The sequence below is a fragment of the Protopterus annectens genome, chromosome 10.part0 (genome assembly GCF_019279795.1).
Source record: "Protopterus annectens isolate FY-2018-M chromosome 10.part0, PAN1.0, whole genome shotgun sequence".
NCBI lineage: Eukaryota > Metazoa > Chordata > Ceratodontiformes > Protopteridae > Protopterus > Protopterus annectens.
The window spans coordinates 792,664,108-792,687,102 of record NC_056744.1 but is presented as its reverse complement, the minus strand read 5'-3'; the positions used below and the strand labels follow the sequence as shown (position 1 = coordinate 792,687,102).

General features: G+C 38.4%; 1 protein-coding gene across 2 annotated transcripts in view; it reads left to right on the top strand.

Annotated features, from left to right (window-relative positions):
• The window catches only part of LOC122813347 (putative ferric-chelate reductase 1), an 817,655-nt gene that overhangs the window by 89,907 nt on the left and 704,753 nt on the right, over positions 1-22,995 (top strand). For both annotated transcript variants that reach the window (XM_044085613.1, XM_044085612.1), the window contains exon 2: positions 14,297-14,489. In XM_044085613.1, coding sequence (XP_043941548.1) covers positions 14,297-14,489 — 193 coding nt within the window. The remainder of the gene's footprint in view (positions 1-14,296; positions 14,490-22,995) is intronic.

Sequence of the window (22,995 nt, the reverse complement as noted above, 5' to 3'; positions counted from 1 at the left end):
TGGATAGACAGTTTATAGGAAGAACAGTGGGGATACAGTAGGAGGAGGAGGTATCCCCTGCATTAAAAAGGAGCAAACAGCATAATACACAAATTAAGAAGGATGGGAGCAGACTCTTATGTGTCTCTGAAGAGACTAGAAAAATTTATATAATCTTCACAAAGGTTGTATATAGAAGCCCTTCATGTGGGAAGAGTAGAAGGCAGAAAAATGACAGTTGCTATCCACAGATCTGCAGTAAGAAAGGGATGTATTATTATTGGGAGATTTTAATGTGCCAAATGAAAACTGGAGCACTTTGCCAACAGCAGCTGTTAAAATTATAGGTCCTAATCAGCAAGTGTTTGTGCCTGCTTAGAAGAGAGTAGTCTTGTTAAATGGAAGGTTGAGGGATTCTCAGCCCTGGAAGTTGCAGCCATTTGGCAGAAAATGGACTCACTAAACAGTGTGATTTATGATCGTATGAAATAGAGTCAAAACAATTGAACCTGACGATTCCAGTTTTTGAGAAGGGCAGACTTTGACAAAACACTGAAGTGTAGCAAGCATAAAAGTGGTGTAAAAAAACTGAAATATTTAAGTAGCAAACTTTATGTGAAACTAATACACATTGTTTAAAATATGTAAAAAAATAGCGTGGTTTTCTTATGAGATAGCATTAGAGGAGAGGAGAGGGAATTGTGGAGGTATTAAGATGAGCAGAAAGTGATAGACATAGAAATTACCATTCAGAAGAAACATAATGAGTTAAAGCAGTCTGGAAAGCAAAGGTTCAAGAAAAAGAAAATATGTCTGTTTCCTTCAGAATTAGAGAACTAACGTTACCTGATACATAATTGAGTAAAAGAGTACACACTGAGGGGTAATAAGATTGAATGAGGTCGGGTGAAAAAATAGATGATGAAAATGCAAGGCTTATGAATAATTTTGCTATACAAGGCCATGAGGATTTCTGGGATTCGCTGTAGAATTTTTCTAGTATTGAGAAGACTGTTTTTTTGTTTGTTTGTTTGGAGCAATATATGTATGATTCTCTTTTCATTAATAGGAGGAGGACTGATATGATTCCTCTTCACAAGGGAGTGAACAAGGACAGAGGATAGAAATTATCAATGTCAATTTTAACTAATTTTCTGAAAAATTGCACACTCATTGCAGAAGGAAATAATTTTAGAATCTCTAAAACAAGTGATTACAAGAACAAGGGCAGCATGGCTTCACTATGTGAATGTCATGCCAAATGATTCATCTAGAGTTATTTATTTATTTAGTTTTGTCTGGATTATCATGATTAGATGGGGTGAGGACTGTACATGTAGCCTTCTTAGGCTTTAACATTTGACACTTGTCCTTATAAAAAGTTAATGAGCAAGTTAGATAAATTTGGAGTAGACAATTTTTTACTATAATGGATTTTTTTTTTTTTGTTAATGATTTTGCTAAAGGCTGAGTAGTTAGAATGCTGCTGAGTGGTATTGTCGCTGCTGTTTTCACAAAGTTTGGAGAACTTCTTCTTCTTTCGGTTGCTCCCGTTAGGGGTCACCACAGCAGATCATCTGTTTCCATTTCTTTCTGTCCTCGGCATCTTGCTCGGTCACACCAATCACCTGCATGTCCTCTCTCACCATATCCATAAACCTTATCTTAGGCCTTCCTCTTTTCCTATTACCTGGCAGCTTCATCCTTAGCATCTTTTCCCCAATATACTCTGCATCCCTCCTCAGCACATGTCCAAACCAACGTAATCTTGCCTCTCTGGCTTTGTCTCCAAACCTTCCAACCTGGGCTGACCTTCTAATATGCTTATTCCTAATCCTGTCCACCCTCGTCACACCCAGTGCAAATCTTAACATCTTTAACTCTGCCACGTCCAACTCTGACTACTGCCTTTTTGTCATTGCCACTGTCTCCAACCCATAAAACATAGCTGGTTTCTACTGCCCACTTGTAGACCTTCCCTTTCACTCTTACTGGTACTCGTCTGTCACATATCACTCCTGACACTCTTCTCCACCTACTCCATCCTGCCTGTACTCTCTTCTTCACCTCACCTCCACACTCACCATTACTCTGAACTGTTGATCCCAAGTATTTAAACTCATCCACCTTCGCCACCTCTACTCCCTGCATCTTCACCATTCCTCTATCCTCCCTCTCATTCACACACATATATTCTGTCTTAGTCCTGCTGACCTTCATTCCTCTTCTCTCTAGAGCATATCTCCACCTCTCCGGGGTCTCCTCCACCTGTTCCCTACTCTCACTACAGATCACAATGTCATCTGCAAACATCATAGTCCATGTGGACTCCTGTCTGATCTCGTTTGTCAACCTGTCCATCACCATTGCACATAAGAAAGGGCTCAGGGCTGATCCTTGATGTAATCCAACCTCCACCTTAAACGCATCCGTCCCTCCCACCGCAGACCTCACCGCTGTCACACTACCCTCATACATATCCTGTACCACTCTTACATACTTCTCTGACACTCCCGACTTCCTCATACAATACCACATCACCTCTCTAGGCACCCTGTCATATGCTTTCTCTAAGTCCACAAAGACACAATGCAACTCCTTCTGACCTTCTCTGTACTTCTCCATCAACACTCTCAGAGCAAACATCGCATCTGTAGTGCTCTTTCCTGGCATGAAACCAAACTGCTGATTATGAATCATCACCTCCCTTCTTAACCTAGCTTCCACTACTCTTTCCCATAACTTCATGCTGTAAATATCAATACATGTGGACAACAGTACAGAATGTTTGGAGAACTATGCTTGGAATTAAAAGTATATTTTTTGGTAGGAAGTGTAAAGCCTAAGGAAAATATCTGAATTTGTGTGTTGTGTGTGTGTGTGTGTGTGTGTGTGTGTGTGTGTGTGTGTGTGTGTGTGTGTGTGTGCCCGCGTGCGTGCATGATTCAGTATCACTGAAATGTGAGTATGTTCTTCTTTAGCAAGGTCCAGCAACTTCAGAGTTGATCGTATGCAATAAGGGTAGGTGTTTCAATCTTCTGCTTCAAAATTCATCCGTTTTTTTTCTCTCTTAGTAAAATTTGTTGCTTCATTGAACAGTAGCTCATTACTGGGCACATAGATTAGTTGCACTTTCACTGCAAGGTTTTTGGTAAGCCACTATTTTTTTGATGGATCTTGAACTGTATGGAGCTTTTTGGAATGGGCTCTTTGGCGATGCCATGGGTAAAGCATTTGGTTGGCAATAAGACACAAAGGGTAATAAGAACATGACATTTATGCAGATGAAATGATAGCTTGCCCACCAAATACAATGGTTCTCAAGACTGAGGTCGGTCCTTTCCAATGTCTTTATAAATTTATTTCTAGGATTTCTAGAAACGTTTGTCTTTTCTGTTGGCAGTATAAAGTTATGCAAATAAGGTGATACAAATAAAAGAAGACTTAACAGGACTGAAAGCTTGGTCTAATGTGTGGCAATTTACATTTAGTACAAAAATGATTCTTGGTATCCAGAACCCACAAAAGGAACATTAATTTGGAGAGAGAGTTGTAGAAAAAATAGAAGAGATAAGGAACCTTGAGGTTGTACTAGATGACTTAACACAAGCAATTAGTATAAGAAAATACCAAGAATGGGTGGTGGTGCTGTACTGGGATACTGAGATTAACTGGAACAAAAAATTATAAGTAGAAAACAGGAACACTTCTGAACTTATAAACAGCTGAAAAAGTCACATATGCCTTGATGTGAGCAATTTTAGCGAAGTCATCTTTGTAAGGACATGGTCTAGATTCTATGGACAGCAGCAAAAAACATGTGCAGTCTTTATCAGAAGATGGGCTGAGAGACTGTAATGGTTACAGAAACTTTTTAAGTGTATCTACCTAGAGGTTTATGTGAATATGCATCTGATGGCTCCTATGACTGGTTGTGTAGTGTTGTTGCTATTTAGTGACAAGAGACACTGGACATAACTGTTACTTTTCTGGAGAGAGAGGATCCAAAACTAACATGGAGAATGATAGGTTAAGTGACATGCACAGAGTTTCAAAGCAGGCAATTGGAGGCTGAAGGAATCAAACACTGGCTGTATGAAGTATTTCATTAGCAACTCACAGCCTTACTCCTATGCACTGAAAACCTACACAAATGTCTAAGTACTTCAAGGGAAGCCATAGACTGCAACTGGCAAGAAGATTTTAATAAATGAGACGCATGAAAACAAGAGAACAGAGTTTCAGAATACCAGTTGAGTAGTCATGGGAAATTCAAGGAAGAATTACGTCACAGAATGTGTAGGAGGAATGAAGAGCATCTTTGAAGAGGTTGGAGTTGAAACTGTGACTGAATTCAGTAATATATAGACAGACAGAAGGCTAGGCCTTCCTTGACAGGGATGGGGAGGTATGTTACTTAAACAGGACCTGCACTTTATCTGTAAATGTTTTTCAGAGTAGGTGGACCGAGTGGTGCTTATCTGCAACCTGAAGTCTGTGTTCCAGTATACAAAACCTGGTTCCTTATATGTGTCATTGGTAACTGTAACTCGTTTGTGAATGTATTAAGAAGAAATGAGGTTTTGAATGTGAATCAGTTAGTTCTGACTTTGTTGATGGGGTGTGAGAGAAACAGAACCAGTATGTATGAAAGTAGATTCAGAACACAATTAAAAGCTGCAGTTTGCAGTGCAGTAAAAAATAGTTTTTATAGTATGGTACCAATTAAGGAACAATCATTTTAGGTAATTTGTTGACAGAGATGTAAAAAGCTAATGAAGAGAAAAAAAGAGAGGACTTTATAGGAAGTGTGAGTATCTCAACTGAATCCATGCAGTTCAGGTGGGTACCATTTCTCAAAAAATATATATGAAAACAGAATACAACAAGTGTACTATTATTCTGTGTTGCATTTTTTACTGTTAAATGCACAGAAGTTGGAAACAGAGTTTGTTGGCACAATTCTTAAGGTCTTAATCTCACAGATTCAGGGTAAGGACTTTGATTCTTACCTCTGCTTATTGGGTAGGCTTGCAACAGTCTGCAGACTAATTACCTAGTATTTACCTGTGGACCTATACATTTGAAAAACAAAAGGCTGATTACTCTTACTTCAGAGATGCATTTACTCAGAGTTAAGAATAATAAGTTAGGAGTCCCCCTGCATCAAGGTGAGTGCTTCAGTGGTCATCACAGTTACTTCCAACACTGTGTAGATTTTCAGTCCATGTTTCATAATTTTAAGTATCAGGACATTTTACCATATTCATTAGTAAAGAGTAGCAGAAGTAATGTAGTACAATTTCATAAGCAATCTCTTTCTGACTAATTTGTGGAATACTCCAGTAAAATCTTCTATTCTGCACTCAGTTGATTTGGGATGTTGGAATGGATCTGATGTTGGATTAGGTAATTGGCTTACATCAATGCTTTATTTGTTGAGGTCAGAAGCTTGTTATCAGTAACTCAGCAACGTTTTAGTAGACCATGTGAGGTCAAAAAAAAAAAAAAAAACTGACCATAAGGTCATTAAGTATTATTTTTCTAAAATTAGTATTTAATGATTGTGTCTTTTGGCTTTTCCCGGCTAGGGGTCGCCACAGTGGAACTCCGGTCCGCTAATGATTGGCAGTAGAGTTTTACGTGCTGGCTTGCCGGGCCTAACGCACAACCTTCAATGAAGGAACGCCCGTTCACGCATGTCGCCACACAGAAGATGCTCTAACTGAGAATCGAACGGGCAACGTCTAACTGTGAGGCGACAACGCTACCGCAGCACCACCACCGCGGTCAGGAACAATTTATGAAAATTTACATCAACCACACCCTCTACCACCAAAAATATTCAAGTTTCTGTTGTTTATAGAAAAGGCAAATGCATACTTTTTGCACAAAAAATCATTTGCCTTTCTCCTTTCTTTTACAAATTTTGAGGAAATTACCATTGTTGAAATATAGCCTTGATGTTTTAAAATCAAACACTTGTGTTTTTACAGAGCCAGCAGTCCTGATGTATAAAAGAATGTCATCTAGAGTAAAGGCAAAAGAAAAAACAAAAACACTTTCTTCTGGCTTTTCCCGGTTGGGTTGCCACAGTGGAACTCTGGTCCGCTAATGATTGGCAGTGGATTTTTACGGTGCCGAGTTGCCAGCCCGACGCTCAACCTTCAAAGAAGATACACCCCATCACGCATGTACCTACTTGCATGTCTTTAGACGTCACTCGACCACAGGGAGGACATGCAGACTCCACACAGAAGGCACTCTAGCCGAGAATCGAATGGGAGAGCCTCTTGCTGGGAGGCGACAACTCTAACCTAACCGCTGCACCACCATGGCCTGGTAAAGCAAAGCTAAAACACAATGAAGAAATATAACTGTCAATGATGGCACATGTTCACAAGGTGTCATTTTGAGGAATTAGTGCTTAAAATCCAGGCGATGTGCGTGAGTTTCACTCAGGAGTGGCACAGATGATTGACGAGCGAACCTGCATATGAAATGAGGCATGATTGACATGTCATTCATATTAGTTGGTGACATCATGCATACAATGCATGTGTTAACCTATGCTATGAATACGGAAAAGCAATGTAATGTCAAACACGAAACACCTCACAATGCCACTGTTTTACAAACACAACCCGTTAATCGAACTCCGGATACCCACTAAAATAGTGCTGGCCACGGTAGAATCTTATTGTAGATATTCTGTTTTATCAAGCCATAAGTACACCTGCTTTGTATGACAGACACTCTCACCATAACCATCTGGTTTGTTCATGTGCCATACTGTATATTCTTCTTGTGCCACATATGCATGATTAATTGGTGCCTCTATCCAGGTGTACATCAGGTGTCAGCTTTCTATCTTCCAACAGAAACATTGTTTTATTAGTTTGGATATATGTACAGCATTATTCATACTCTTTCAAATGTTTGTTACTGCAGGAGCACATGAACCCCTTTGGCTATGAATTTGCAGTTTGTGACCAGATGTTCATGTGGAGATATGATTTGGGTAAATGATTGATAAAGTAATACTCTCCATCACAATGTGCCAAAATCAAACTTCTCTTTGAAATGCCAAGTATAGTCTGTTCACATATGTTATCCTGTTTGGGCGCTCTTGGGTTCTGATTTTAGTGTGTGTAAATGTGTATGTGCATTTGATAGTACCAAAAACTACTGGCAGATGTACAGCCTAATGGAATTAGATATTCTGGTGTGTTGCTTCTTTGTGAACAGGCAAAAATTGTTATGCACCCCCTCAGTGCTGTTAGGTACTACTGTTACATTTAACAGTGCTCATTAGCCCCCATGTAGGCTTCAGTAATTGTTAAAAAATCTAAATTTGTCTGCAGATCCATGGAAGTTTATTCCTTCTTAAAGTAACTACTGAAGAACAGTGTCTTTGTTTTCTTAAGCTCATCTTAATATTTTTTCCCCATTAATTTATAACCACTGGCAAGTCTGTCTCAAGTGGATTAAATCTAACTGCAGTGTTTATACTGTGAACCTGAAAATTTCAGTATCAGTTTTCCTTTGAAACTATTATTTTTATGCAGGCTCTCATACTTCTGCTTTTCTGTATACTTGGTATAGATTTACAAAAGTTACATTTGTTTCCTGTTATTACTACAACTGTTTACAGTGTACCTTTTTCATGTGTGCCGGAATGTTTTGTATACTGTGTTTTTCAGCTGTATTTTTGTATTGACAGTGTAATTACAATACATGATAAATATTTATTACTGCTGCAGACAATCTGCTTAAATATTCAATGCTTAACTGTGACGTCAAACATCGCGGGCGGGGTTTGGGCGGTGCTTGCTACTGTGCATCTATATGTAGTGGAGGCCAAAGGCTGAACTAGATTGGACAAATATTGTCTAAGTCTGTTTTCAACAAGGGTGAAAAAAACACTAATTTCAGTAAGGGGTTAATATGGACATCACTCACAGGAAATGCATTCATAATAAACAGTTGGGGTGAATGCTGAAACTAGCTCCATTCTGAAACTAAGACATTGCTACCACTTACAGTGCAGTGTACCCTTCCAAGCAGAGGCATAGCTAGGGTGGGGCAAAGAGGGCAACCACCTCATCTACAAAATACTAGGGAACATGAACTGTAGATGATGATCTGTCTGAAGTGCATTAGTGGCATTTTTCTAGTTCAAGTATAGCATTTAGAATTCAAGGTGTTAGCACTTCATGTGTGATATAAACTGTAACAGATGCATGCTACAAATGTAGCAAGTAGATTGCTACAGTTTAAGTGTATGGCACAAGTGTTCCACTTTCTTTCTTATATAACAATTTACATCCAATATTTTCAGAAAACCCACATATTCCAACACCCTCCTGCCCTTCGATAGTTGCCATCCACTGTCACAGAAAAAATCCCTAGTAAAAGGGCGAGGGGTTAGGATAGCAAAAATGGTATCAGAACATGATGAATTTGTACATCAGTTAAATATATTAAAATACATGCTGACAAAGAGAGGATACCCAGAAACATTTGTGGATGGGATATTGAAGGAAATTACAACAAAGAGAGAGAATGGACATTTTATTCCTTTGTTAGGGAAAGCACAGAGTAGTGAAGAAGCAGTTGCACACAATGAAGGGAAACACGTCAACAAATCAGGTATATTTAGATTTAACAACCAGCTCTACAATATTAAAAGGATTTTAACACACAATTGGCACATATTCAGTTCAAACCCAGAACACCTTGACTTAGTAGGAACATACCCCAAAATTGTCTATAAAAAAGACACCAGCATAAAAAATATGATGGAACCCTATAGAAAGATGAATGCAAGGGGGGGGGGGGGGCATGGTAAAATGTGGATTTTGCATCCATGCAAATATATCCTGGAAGGCAAGGAGGTATATATACCCAATTATGGTGTAAAAAAAAAAAAAAAAATATATATATATATATATATATATATATATATATATATATATATGTATATATAATACGAAACAAGTTCACTTGCAGCAGTAAGAGAGTTATATATCTAGCTAAGTGCTCCCTGTGTCCATGATTTTACATAGGAAAAACCATCAATGCACTGAGAACTAGAATCTACAAACATTATATGACATTGGTAGGAATGAAACAAAAAAATGCCCTAGCTGCACATATTGGCTTGCATCCAGGACACAGTTTCAGGATCACTGTCATGGAGCAAGTCACTTTGGGTTTGAGTGGAGGGACCCCTGAATGAATAGAACTGAAGGAGCTCAGATGGCAAATGAGAAATAATGCTTCTGAGGCACCAGGACGTAACAGTGCAATTTCTATTAGTGCTATTTTAAAACTAAAAGCAGAATTTTAAATGTAAGTGTTTTATACAGGATGATGTCATGTAGTTATTTGTATTTATGTATGAATTCACTTTTTGTATATAGGAAGTGATGTCATTTTATGTGATTAAGACAATGTATAAAAGGTGAGGTTTTTGTTACAGTGGTATTCTGATGAAGTTTGTATTGTGAGATGAAAGCACTCGATCAATAAGCCGGTTGTAGATCTTAAGATCTTACTGGCTTCTATCTGGCTTTATATATATATATATATATATATATATATATATATATATATATATATATATATATTGCATGTCAGTTCTAATTTGACTTTTTTTTTTTTTACAAAGCAATTTATCTGTTACTTTCCCTTAAAAAACAAACATAAAATAAAAAACAACAACACTTGTTTTAGCTCCAAAAGCAGTATAGTACAGGAACTTGGCAATTGCAGAGAGCACTAGATCTCATGTAACAGTATTTCTTGGTATTCTGGACAGAGCCATAGCTACATTGTCTGGCACTCTATGCAGCTCATAAAACTGGCACACTCCTCAGTGCTAACGCACAATTAATCCTCTGTGTAAAACAGATAAAGACTTCAGTCTCCATTTTACTACCCTAATAGACAGCCATATGGATCGATGCTCGAAGATTGTTAGCATATTTCCATCCATGGTATTGTGGTAAGCACAGCTGCTTTTGATGCAGTTGATCTGTGTTTATTTCCTGGCCTGTATAAGAGACCTGTACATTTGTAGCATTGATGATAGCATTGTCGTATAATATGCCTGTCTATCGCCCTCTCCTACCTTTGGCACCTGCAGGTCATTCCCTCTAAGAGCTTACACCCAGTGCAGTTGTCATTAAATTGCACAGTCCAAACTGTTTCATATTGTCGGGGCACAAGGAGGAGCACCATAGGCAGAAGAAAGCTTGACTGAAAAAATCATGTCAGTATGGCAGTCCTTTCCAGGCTGTGTTTTTCACCCTAACCCTTTGACCAACAAGATTTTTTCATCCTCGCCCTCTGACATTTGAGCCACCTCTTCAAACCCAAATGTCCTACACTCAAATTCCAGTGTCTCTGTTGTGTGAAAACTCCCATGCTAAGGAGGCCCCCACTCTGCATGTAGGCTTTGAAAGATTTGGAAAAAGTCAGGCAGGCAGGTTTTACGGACAAGCAGAGAAGCCATCATGTTTCTTTGATGGGATTTTCTCCGGCCTAAATCACCACTCCTTATGCTGACTTCACTCTGAGAGCTGAGTGGGCAGTGGGAGGGCAATCAGCACAGGTGTCCCACTACTATGCATAGGGCAGCCATACCTTTCTTTGTTCTAGTGCCCTCCCAGCCTAACGTTAATTCTTTTGTATCTTAGACCCCACCTGGGCTTATTGGATGATGCCCATTATAACCTTTCTGTGTAGGCATACTGGTCCATCCTGTCACTCCATCAGGTGCCTGGGCTGCTAATTAAACTTGAGCTGCCTAGGTTGTAGTCAGGACTTTTCTTGGCCTTCTTTTTTTTTTGATGGTGGTAACTGAAATTTGCAAAATTGGTGTCACACCTGGCCTGATAACGTATATTTTTTTTGCTGAGAAAGCTACATTACTGTATAGAGCAGGCTTCATTAATAAAATATAAGAGTGAACATCCTTGTACCACTTCTTGATCTACTGCAACAAGCTATAAAATAACAGAGATGACCAAGAGTGGTGCAGAGAGCACAGAAATTAAAGATCTAATGAAATTTGTATGCTTAATCAATTTCTGGACTTAAAAATTCTTTAAAAAGAAGGTAACCACATAGAAACCAAGTGCAGATCGCTGTTATTAAAATTACTTTATATACTTTTTTCGTATTGATCTTCCTGACATTTTGTGTGTTCTTTGTTAGTGGTCCGTCTTAAGAAAGTATTGTATTTTTACAAATATTATACCTCTAGGGTGTAGGCCTTTCTCTGTATATTGCAGAGATGCTGTTGCTCTTGAAATAAACTGTTCAAAATTCCACTAAATAAGCAAAACCTCTGTATACAAGTAGAAAAAGCCTATTCATCCCAGAACTTTAATAAAAGAGTGTCTATCAAGTAGCCCAGCCCATATAAGTTCATAAGTTCATAGGTAGGTACTAGGCTATCTGCCCGAGGGCATTTATAAGCCTAGCCAGAGTGTGTCGGCTTTTGCCGCCACATTAATTAATTAACTGAGCCTCTGTCAAGCAGAGCCAATGAAGTGATCCCAGGGGTGTATTTTCTGTTACCCATCCACTCGTCAAGGTTTCTCTGGAAGAGTGTTAGTAAGGGGCTCTGCCTCATGTAGATAGGAATTTTATTCCAAAGCATGGGGAGTCTCTGTGACAGGAATCTATTCCTCCAGCATGTTCTGTTTACTGTTGTGGTGAGGTTTAGCTCACTAGAGCGTGTGGCTCGCAGTGACTTGGATTTCTTTAGGTGGAGCATGTCCATCAATTCTGAGTTGGACATGGCTTTGTAAGTCAGGCAGAGATCACCTCTGAGTAAGCGATATGCCACTGAGTACATCCGGAGTTTTTTCAGTCGGTCTGTATAGGACATATGTTTGAGGCCAGTAATCCTCTTGGTGAGGTACTATTGTGGTCTTTCCAGCTGTTGGAAGTGTCTTGTGAGGTACATCCCAAATGGGGCATTGTACTCTATGATGGGTCTGATGAGTGACAAGTAGAGTGGCACTATAACCTCTTTATTTCTAGATGCGAACCCTTTAGTAATTAGATGGGCCACATAGAAAGATTTCCTAACTACTTTGGCAATATGATTGTCAAAGGAGAGATTACTGTCTACCTGGGTCCCCAGATCTCTTACTACCTCTTCTGTATTAAGGGGGCTGCCATCTATGTGGTAATTCGTGGGTGTTTTGTTTTTCCCAAATGGGATGACTATTCATTTTTTGGCATTTACCTTGAGGCCATGACTTTGCCACCAGGTGTCCGTCTCAGTAAGGCCTTTTTGGAGGATGTCCGTGTCAGCCAGAGAGTCAATTATGGCTCCCTGTTTGCAGTCATTGGCGAACTTGGTAAGCCATAGTCCTCCTGTGTTTGCCTGTACTTCTGAGAAGTATATATGTTCATAGGTAGGTACTAGGCTATCGGCCCTGGGGCCTATACAAGCCAAGCCAAAAAGTTACCCTGGCTTTTGCCACCCAAGAAAATTATTTTCCTGTGCCACTGTCGAGCAGAGCCACAGAGGTGATCCCCGGGGTGAATCATCTATTTCCCATCCAATCATCAAGATTTTTCTTGAAGAGTGCTAATGAGGAGCTTTGTTTGATATAGATAGGTAGTTTATTCCAGAGTATGGGACGTCTCTGGGACAGGAATCTATCCCTCCGGTATGTTCTGTTTATTGTGGTGACAAGGTTTAAGTCCCTACAGTGTGTAGCTCGGAGGGAATGGGATTTCTTTAAGTGGAGCATGTCCAACAGCTCTGGGATTGACATAGCTTTGTATATTTATTTTTAAAATGGCATTTAGGCTTTCATTTCTCTTTCCCAAGTGATTTTTAAGCTTAGACACTCACCTAGGTCATATGATGGATGAAAACCTTTATCATTGCTGCACTTTTAGTATAGTACTGCTAGGATTTAATTATTTCTGTGGATTCCCCTTTAACAAGTTTCACTCAAATTCTACTCATTCGTCACTTCACTGGTGAAAGCTAATAAATGCAGGGGCCAAAGCTTATTCTGTCAGACCATACCATTGAAAATGTATCTCTGTTTTCATCAGCTAAACACCGTTAAGCACAAGTGTCTTTTCACTAGTCACCTTTGAGCTTTGGTGTAGTTATATGACTTGTTGAGCTTCGTACATTACGCATATAGAAGTCAAGGGAATTGAACCTGTGTTTATTGAACAACATGCATTAGTAGATTGTAGCTTTAACTCTGTTTGTTATTCTGCAAGAACAATTAACTTGTCTCCAGAGCAACTCAGCACAGACATAAACTAAAAGACAAGAGTTTAAAGGTTTTCTCATCTTGTCCAATTCAATTATGTATTTATGTTTGTTCACTGAGGTTGAACTCAAAACAGGACAATTATACATTGATGAGACTTGGATAGAAAAAGTTAAACAATAATTATACATTAATGAGATGAAAGTCAAGTATAAAGTTAAAATGTTACAGCAATTTACAGCACAAAACATCCTGACTAGGCAAACAAATTTACATGGTTATAAACTTTAACATGCAGGAATGGTCTATAGCAGAGGACACATCTGTGAATCGTAAAAGTGTATGGAGATGGATTCTGAAAGTACTATGTACAGTAGAAGCCGACAATATATTTAGAGAGAAAGGGAGAAATGTGGATATCGGTAGGAAATGAATAACATGGAAATATAAGTAGGTGTGTGTAGGAGTTGTGGGAAGGCGTTAGTCTGGGAGCTATTGAGAAGAAAGTGGCAAGCATATAGCCAGTGCTGAATTTTGCAGGATTTTATTTCTTTCACCAAACATGCTGCATATGCTGTTACCCTTTTACATTTTAGTTAGGCTACTAACAGAAGATAATTACATTTGTTCAGCACTGGACATATTTTTAAAGCTGAAATAAAAATTACCCTGTCACTTGTAACTTCAGGGGTGGGTATCAGATAGGTACTTATCTTCAGCTTTGTACTTCTGTACATTGCAGATAAGTAACATTATAGCACTTGCACTGTTTTGTTATTCTTCATTTGTGCGCCTTAATTAGAGACAAAATGGTGACTGACTGTCCTTTTATGTCTTGCATTCATTTCAAATTATTATATGAAACATGATTGCCATTTTTTTCTTGAATCAGTATACACATAGCTTGTGAATTCTTCCTTCAGGATAGTTTTACATTTTTGAAAGTAGTGAAATACATTATCCTTAAATTAATTACTGGGAAATTAATAGCTGACTTAACTTGTACAAAAAATTGTCAAACTGTATTTCAGTTATTTTTTTTTCTTTTTATGCAGATGGAATCCACCTGGAAAGTTCTTGTGAGCTGTTTATTTTTAATTGTGCCTGCTACTGCTTATTCCAATGGAAAAGTGACTAAAGCATGCAGAAGTATGGAGCCAAAGCATGGACATAAACCTCAACCTTTACCAAGCCCATATTCTCTAACACTCAACACAACTGAGTTTAAGCCGGGTGACAAAATTAAAGGTACATGTTTTAAAGCCCATTCCTTTGGCTGTGAATGTCTTTTAGTTACATAAACCAATGCTTGGAAAATTTGACCACTGTACTGTTGGGTTATTGAAATAATATGCTGACTGACTGATTTGAAATGGACTTAACCAGGATACTAGCTTTAAAGGCAAAGTTTGGTACTCAACATTTTGGTGTAAAAAAGGGTTTAATGGATTTATTTGTTTATTATTGATTTATTTATTTACATTTGTTGACTGGACATGGTGAAGCTGAGCCTGTATTCAGTGGATCTGGGGGAGATGAGATCCATTAATTATTCAGAATTATTGACAATTTATATTTTAGTGTACTCTGGACAAGGAATATCATATCTGAACTGACCGACATACAGCTGTAGGTATGATGGATACTAACATAAGATTTAAGCTGGTTCTATCCAGACAATGGAACTGGTGTACTGCTCACTGAAGATGCCTCATTTCCATGGCAACAACAAAACACTGGCTAGCTCAAGCTCCTCCCCATCACATAATGCAGTACTCTCAGCTGAATCACCAGATCTTGTTGCCTCCATCAAATGCTTCAACAGGTCTTTAGCTCAACACGAATATTTCAAGGAAAAACTTATTTTTCTCTGGATAAGTGTTATTTTCTTATATCCTTAATTGTTTGAGTTCATATATAAGTCAGCTTGGATGAATTTTCTTAGACTTTTCCTTCATTTTTTCCTGGTCTATTCCCCTCTCATTTCCCTCCCCATCTGTTGTCAAAAAAAACAAAACTTTTACAGATGTCTTCCTTTTCTCTGCTAATTATTGGATTATAGTCACAGACTGCTGGTTATTGCACTGTTGCAGTACTTTACTGTTTTTGGATATTGTATACTACTGTATTTGAGACTGTATTGCCAAATAAGGTCTCTAGCTTAAAAAAATGCAAGCAGTGTGGTCACAAGATCCCTCCCCAAGACCAAGCTTTGTGTGTTGTGTCTCGTTTATTGGGCATCATGATTCTGAGAATTCAGTATGCAAATCTTTAGCTGTAGGCCCAGTTTGATAGGAGAAATAAGGAAGTCCTAAAATATCTGCTTAAGGGAGAGTCCACAAAAGAGAAGGAAAATGGGAAACAAAGAGATGAGACGACCAGCAACAGGGATAAAATGATCTGTCCAGGTAAACAAAAAGAAAAAAGAAGAGTGAAGGAGAAGGATATTTCTGTTTTGGAGAGACAGATTCCAGCTAAATCTTACATTATGTTAGGTAAAACTTATGTTTCCTTGTGTCCAAGAATTTATACGTACATACATACATACATACATACAAAACCTAAAATAAATTAATTTGACAGATATGAAAGTAGGTACATATCATTATCACCAATGTTATGTAATGTACATAGATGTGAATATGAAAATACCAACAGAATGGATACTACAGATGAATAAATGTACACTCTAGTAACACATATTCAGATAATACTGCATACACGTGATCACTAGATAATAAGAAACATTTTATGTGAGTTGGCAAGATGGTACAAGTGTGAGTTGTGAGTGGTTAGATCTGTATACGGCTCAGCTCTGTTGCACTTTTGCACTGGTCAGATCTAATAAGTCTCTGTCCAGGAAAACTAACTAAAATTAATGCAAATGAATTATTTAGCATAAAACAAGTAGTACTTCACTACTGTCTTGAATCTGTGGTCTAAAACCTTTGAAGAAAGTATGTGTATTTGAACCGGGTCATATCCTGGTGACTCTGCTTGTGTGTGTGTGTGTGTGTGTGTGTGTGTGTGTGTGTGTGTGTAGTAATAGCTGCATAATAGTTGAACCATCAGCATAAAGAAATAGTGCTCTGAATGTTTTTTATTTTAACCAGAAAAAAAAGATGTATACAGTAATAACTGGGACCTGAGTAATGTCATAAAGTATGCTTATGAATGCAAGCAGGTTAGGTCATTGAACCACACTTTCCAGGTGCTTTCCATTATGTCAACTATTTTGGACTCTTAAGTAACTTTTGTCTTATTTTATGGGCTATGACAACAGATTGATGGTAAAGGAAACATGCAGAGTACTTAATAACCATTTAGGCAGCTCAGAAAGTATTACAAAAATTAAAAGGGCCACTTCAGTTACTGACATATGCAAACTCAAACAAGGTCTCATTTTTTTTCACTTGAAAGAAAATTAAAAAAATATCCTTGCTTTGCCTTCCAGTGGGTTATTTGTATGCAAAATTCAAGGGCTGAAATCTACCATGGAAATGTAAAGCTAAGCTTCATAAGATCCTGACAGATCAGTAGTCCAATGAACCTATGAACCTCAGATTACCTGGCCATACAAGAAACACATAGTTAACCTTTTGGGATTGAACATGTATAAACTCTCTCTTTCATAGTACACATTATATTTGGTTGATGGTTGTGGTGGAACCTTATTTGTCTCTTAAATGTCTACAGGGAAAATAATATATTTGTGGTAGTTTATGAGACAGTGATTTTTTTCACTGATTAATAAATATTTCATCTCTCCACTTCCAGTGGGAATGTTTACTTGTAAGCTCTAAATAAAAGACTCTTATGGTCCCTGAGTAACTCATTCTTTCTCTCCAAATGTGTGCTAAGCTTGTTATAGACATCTTGTTTTGAAATGACTCAGATGTTTCCCAGTCTCTTTACCCACTTAGTCTGCTTAAGCTGTATTTCAGTCCTTTGTAGATTGAGGGTATACAGTCCATTTAGGCTCAGGCTATGCCCTGGAAGTTCTGGACTGGCTCTTGTGAATTATAACAAAGGCTGTAATCACTAGACAAGTGAACTTATAATCGTATGCCTGGATTAGAAAGGTATCAGTCATAGGCTTATAGGCTAATACTAGGCTAATGAACATCAGGGTATTTACAAGCCAAGCCATGTAACCCAACCCTGTTTTATTCCCAGAGTTCCTGAGACAACTATATGGTGGTGTATGTTAGTAAAGAGCTAAAGGTTATGAGTGGGGGTATGTTAATTGTGGATTAATTTACTTACTCTTAAACTTTGTCCGTTAGAGACATGAAACCAGAGAAGAGGTGAATTTGCAATTTTCTATCCAATGATCAAGGTCCCATTAGAATAGGGTCAGAGATGTATTCTGCTTCACATAGATGGGGGGGAGCTTATTCCATAGTGTGGGGATCCTTTCAGACACATTGGTCGCTCCAACAGGTTCTATTTATTCTGCAGGCAAGGTTAAGGTTCTTGGATGTAGTGTTTCTGGTGCTGTTTGTCTAGCGGATGTGCAAGAAATTCATCAGAGCTGGATCTGAGCATGCCTTATATGCTAAGCACAGATCACCTCTCAGTAACCTGTAAGAGGCTGAGTACTGAGAAAGGAACTTAAGGCAATCTATGTAGGACAGGGTATTCATACTCTGGATTCTCCTGGTGAGGAAACTTTGACGGTGCCCAACTGTTGCAAGTGCCTGGTTAGGTACATGCCATAGAAGAAACTGTAATCAATGATGGGTCTGATAAGGGCTAAGTAGAGTGGTACTATTACTTACTTGAAACTGGATTCCATACCCTTGCTTATGAGTTAGGCAACACAGAATGATTCCTTACTATCTGGGGTACGTGTTGGTCAAACACCAGATTGTTGTCTGCATATGTGTCCAGATCCCTATCAGGGAAACTCTTAGGGGTGTTTTATCGATGAAGTAATTAGCTTGGGTGGACAATTTCCCAAAGGGCACTGTAATGAATTTCTTTACATTGACTTTTAGTTCATGGCTTTCACACCAGTCATTTGTTTGTGTTAGATCCTCTTGCAGAATGTTAGTGTCTGGGGAGAATCGATGATAACTCCCAATTTACAGTCATCTGCAAACTTGGTGAGCCAGAAGCCTTTGACATTAGCCTTGACTTCTGTGAAGTAGATACCAAACAGGAGTGGGCCCAACATGGAGCCCTGGAGTATTTAGCTGGTGACCGGTCTCCTGGTGGAGGTGGATTTACTGAATGTCTTGGCCAGGTTAAGGTAGGCAGTATGCACCATTTTCTCCTTATCCATGCTCTTGCTGACCCTCTCGAAGAAGCCTAGTGGGTTAAGTAGGTAAGACCTTCCCTTAACAAAGCCAAACAAGGATGGGGCCAGTGTATATAGGTTGTCAATGTCTTTGCTGATCATTTTCACAGTAATTAATTCCATGTCGTTGCATAATAGACTTGCCAGACTGATAGGTCTGTAGTTCTTGGGGTCAGTTGATAGTCCACCCTTATGAAGAGGGATGACCATTGTGTCCCCCCATTCACCTGACATGTAACCTGTCATGAGGCTGTAGTTAGAGTGCCTCGTGGTCCTGCTAGGTCATGTTTTAGGCTATTTAGGAGGCAATTGAGGATGTTGTCAAGGCCCATTAAAGCAGGGTTTTTGGCCTTAATGAGCATCTGCAGGACCTGCTCCCTGTTTCTACTACTAGTAAGTATTTAGATCTCAATTACTTTACTGCCATCCAGCTTATGCAGATTTCATTTGCAAAGGCTTTGATGCAATCACTCATTTGAAATATTGTTATGACAGCTTGCTATATTGTTTCCTAGTGTTGTGTAATAGATAAGATGATTTGGTTTATCATTATTTACTTATCAGGGTTGTAGTGTCACTTTCTTTATACCTCTCTTAACTTCCTGTATAGCTTAAACTGCAATTTAAAGGTACAGTGTCTGACAGTGTAACTTAGTGTAGAGAAGAACAGCAAATTTGATTGAAGGGGCACTGACTGTTGCTGCAAACCAAAGGAATGCCACTCTCAGTACTTGGTGTAGAGGAATTATTTTTCTGCCGGAGTGGTTTTGATTTTGTTGTCCTTTAGCTTTCTGTTTTTTTAGCTGGCTATGGAGATGATAAATTCAGGTTGTGGAGGTTAGGGATAGCAGTTTAGGGCTTGCTGTTTTCATTGCCACTATAAGATTTACTTCACAAGTTACTTGGGGTCTGACTGCACTGCTTATTAAATTGTACAGATGCTAATGTTCTAATGAAGTTTAATGTTGAGCACTGTCTGTGCAACAGAGAAGTCAAGTAGGCATTTCCCAGAAAATCTAACACTGCACGAACCAAAAGGAAAGATAAAACTGAAGACCACAGACGAAAAACCCACTTAAAACACCAGTTTATTGTACCTCTAGCGCTTCGGCAACCGCCTTCAAGGAGTATAAAACATCACATAACTTACACAGTTTATATACCCTAATACATCTAACAATTAAACAATTAGCCTAAACCAATTAATCAATAAACATTAAAAAATACTTAATACTGCTTTCTCATCAGATAAGAAGCCTCCAGTTACATTTCACATTCAGACCCTGAGGAAATAAAGTGTCATATTTCAAAATGAAAATACTTTCTTTATATAATGACTTCTTTTTATACAAATCATCAGAAAATACACCCTTCATAATATGTTCTAAGATAGTGGCTTGTAGCCCATTTGGATTAGAATTGTGAACCAGCATAAAATGTTTGGCAACAGGGCTATCATTTTTATTATTTATAATATTCCTGACATGCTCCTGCAGTCTAGTTTTAAACTTCCGTTTACTTTCGCCTATATATACAAGGTTACAAGGACATTTCAACGCATAAATAATACCTTCAGTGTTACAGCTATATATATTTTTAGCCTCAAATACATGGCCGTTTATATACTTAAACTTTGGAACAATATAATGACAAATTGCCCAGTAAATCCTTATCTTCTAAAAATATATAGTACATTGTAATATCTATAGGAGATATCTGAACTAATTATATCATCTTGGAACTTGCATGCCATATAGGTGATATTTAAAAAAAAACTGCTTTGGCATTTAATCAGTATATGCTTCATTCAAGAGACACATAGGTGCACCTCCCATTTTGATATTTATAGGTAAAATGGATATGGTATTTATTTGCTTTAGGTAACTCAACTAACTGATGTGACATAGCGATTTGTACAAAACACTAAGCTGAGAACAGTATACCAGTTGCTCCAAATATTAGTAAATTATTATTAAAAAATATACATTTTAAAAAAAAAAAAAAAAAAAATATATATATATATATATATATATATATAGGTTCATAGGTTCATAGGTTCATACTAGGCTATCTGCCCAAGGGCATTTATAAGCCTAGCCCATAGTTATGTGGCTTTCGCCACCCCTTTAGTTTGAATAAAACTATGCCTATTATTTTGCTGTGCCTCTGTCAAGCAGTGACACTGAAGTAATCCCTGGGGTATATCTGCGATCTCCCATCCATTGGTCAAGATTCCTCTTGAACAAGGCCAGCAAGGTGCTCTGCCTCACATGTACCGGGATTTTGTTCCACAGCATAGGGAGTCTCTGGGTGATGAATTTGTCCCTCCAGCACGTTCTATTAATAACTGTGTCAAGGTTTAAGTCTCCTGCCCTTGTGGTTCTGAGGGATCTAGATTTTTTGAGGTGAAGCATATTCATCAAATCTGGGTTTGACATGGCCTTATATGTCAGGCACAGGTCACCTCTGAGCAAGCGGTATGAGACTGAATAGAGCTGGAGTTCTTTCAGTCGGGCAGCATAAGACATATTTTGAGACCCTTTATCCTTTTGGTGAGGAACTTTTGGGGCCTTTCCAGCTGCTGCAGGTGTCGGGTCAGATACATTCGAATGGGGCATTGTACTCAATCATAGGTCTAATGAGTGATGAGTACAGGGGATGATGACCTCCCTTGATCTAGATGTGAATCCCTTCATGATCAGGTGGGCAATGTAGAAGGTTTTCCTAACTACTTTAGCAACATGAGTGTCAAGCGAAGGCTACTGTCAACCTGGGTCCCCAGATCCCTGATGACTTCTTCTGTGCTCAGTGGATTGCCACCTATTTGGTAGCTAGGGGTAACCTTGTTTTCCCGAAGGGTATGACTATGCATTTCTTGGCGTTTAACTTTAGGCCATGGCTCTGGCACCAGTTATCCGTTTCTGTGAGGCCCTTCTGAAGGATATCTGTGTCAGATGTGTTTTCGACTATGGCCCAGTTTGCAGTCATCTGCAAACTTTGTCAGCCATAACCCTCCTGTGTTTGCTTGTACTTCAGAAAAGTAGATGCCGAACAAGAGTGGACCCAGGACTGAGCCCTGTGGGACACCACTTGTGACAGGCTTTGAGTCGTGATATATATATATATATATATATATATATATATATATATATATATATATATATATATATATATATATATTTATGCATATTATTTATTTATTTTTATTTTCCATTTGTTGACCGGGATAGCCCGACTGGATACATGTCTACTTTCAGCGGAGGCCTGGGGAGAAAAGCTCCATACTTACAAACAGATAAAGACAAGCAAGTTATAGTACATACAAGTTACAGTCTCCCATTCAAGCCTATGAAGAATACAGTTTGTATTCAGAAGTATATACAAATATATTACAGTTTATCTTATCAAATCTATAGGTGCAGCTTAAATACAGAGTATCTGCAAGGATGTCAGTTTCTCTTTTCAAACCTTTTAATGTAAGAGGTTAGTCATTGTGAATAAAAAATTGCAGCGATATAGCAGTAGATGAACTATATATACATATGTATGTATATACACACACACACACACATATATATATATATATATATATATATATATATATATATATATACGCACAAACACACACGTATGTGTGTGTATGTGTATGTGTATATATATATATATATATATATATATATATATATATATATATATATATATATAACTAATGTCGTTCAGCTTTTCCTGGTTAGGGGTTGCCACAGCGGAACTCTCGTCCGCTAATGATTGGCAGTGGATTTTTACAGTGCCGAGGTGCCAGCCTGACACTCAACCTTTAAAGAAGGCACACCCATTCACACACACACACCTATGCATGTCTTTAAATGTCACTCGACCACGGGGAGGACATGCAAACTCCACACAGAAGGCACTCTAGCCGAGAATCAAACCGGAGAACCTCTTGCTGTGAGGTGACAACGCTAACTGCTGCACCACCGCGGCCTTTTGTGTGTGTGTATATGTATATATATATATATATATATATATATATATCTATGTCCTATGCTAAAAGCACTAGGGGAGTGTGTATCCTGACACAGCACCTTAAGTGCATACAGAGCCTTCTAATCTTCAACTTGTCTTCCAAGGATACTCAAATGCCAATAAATAAATAAATAAAATGGGCATGGTCACATTGTAAGCAGATAACCAGAGTCTCCATAACCTGTTGTCTAGTACTGTCACGGACATATTGTAAGCCATATTTAACACTGAAATACAGCAGTAAGCTTCTGCAGACTGGGGTCATTTCATCCTCTAAAACACAGGCACCTGTGGGGCATAGCCCCAGTATGTAGGTTGATATGACCCAGAGGACTGCATTGATCACCTCTGGTAACACTGCTTTAAAAACTGTTATTAACCTGTCATGGTCAGGTGCTTTATCCGATTCCAATGCTTTAACTGCAA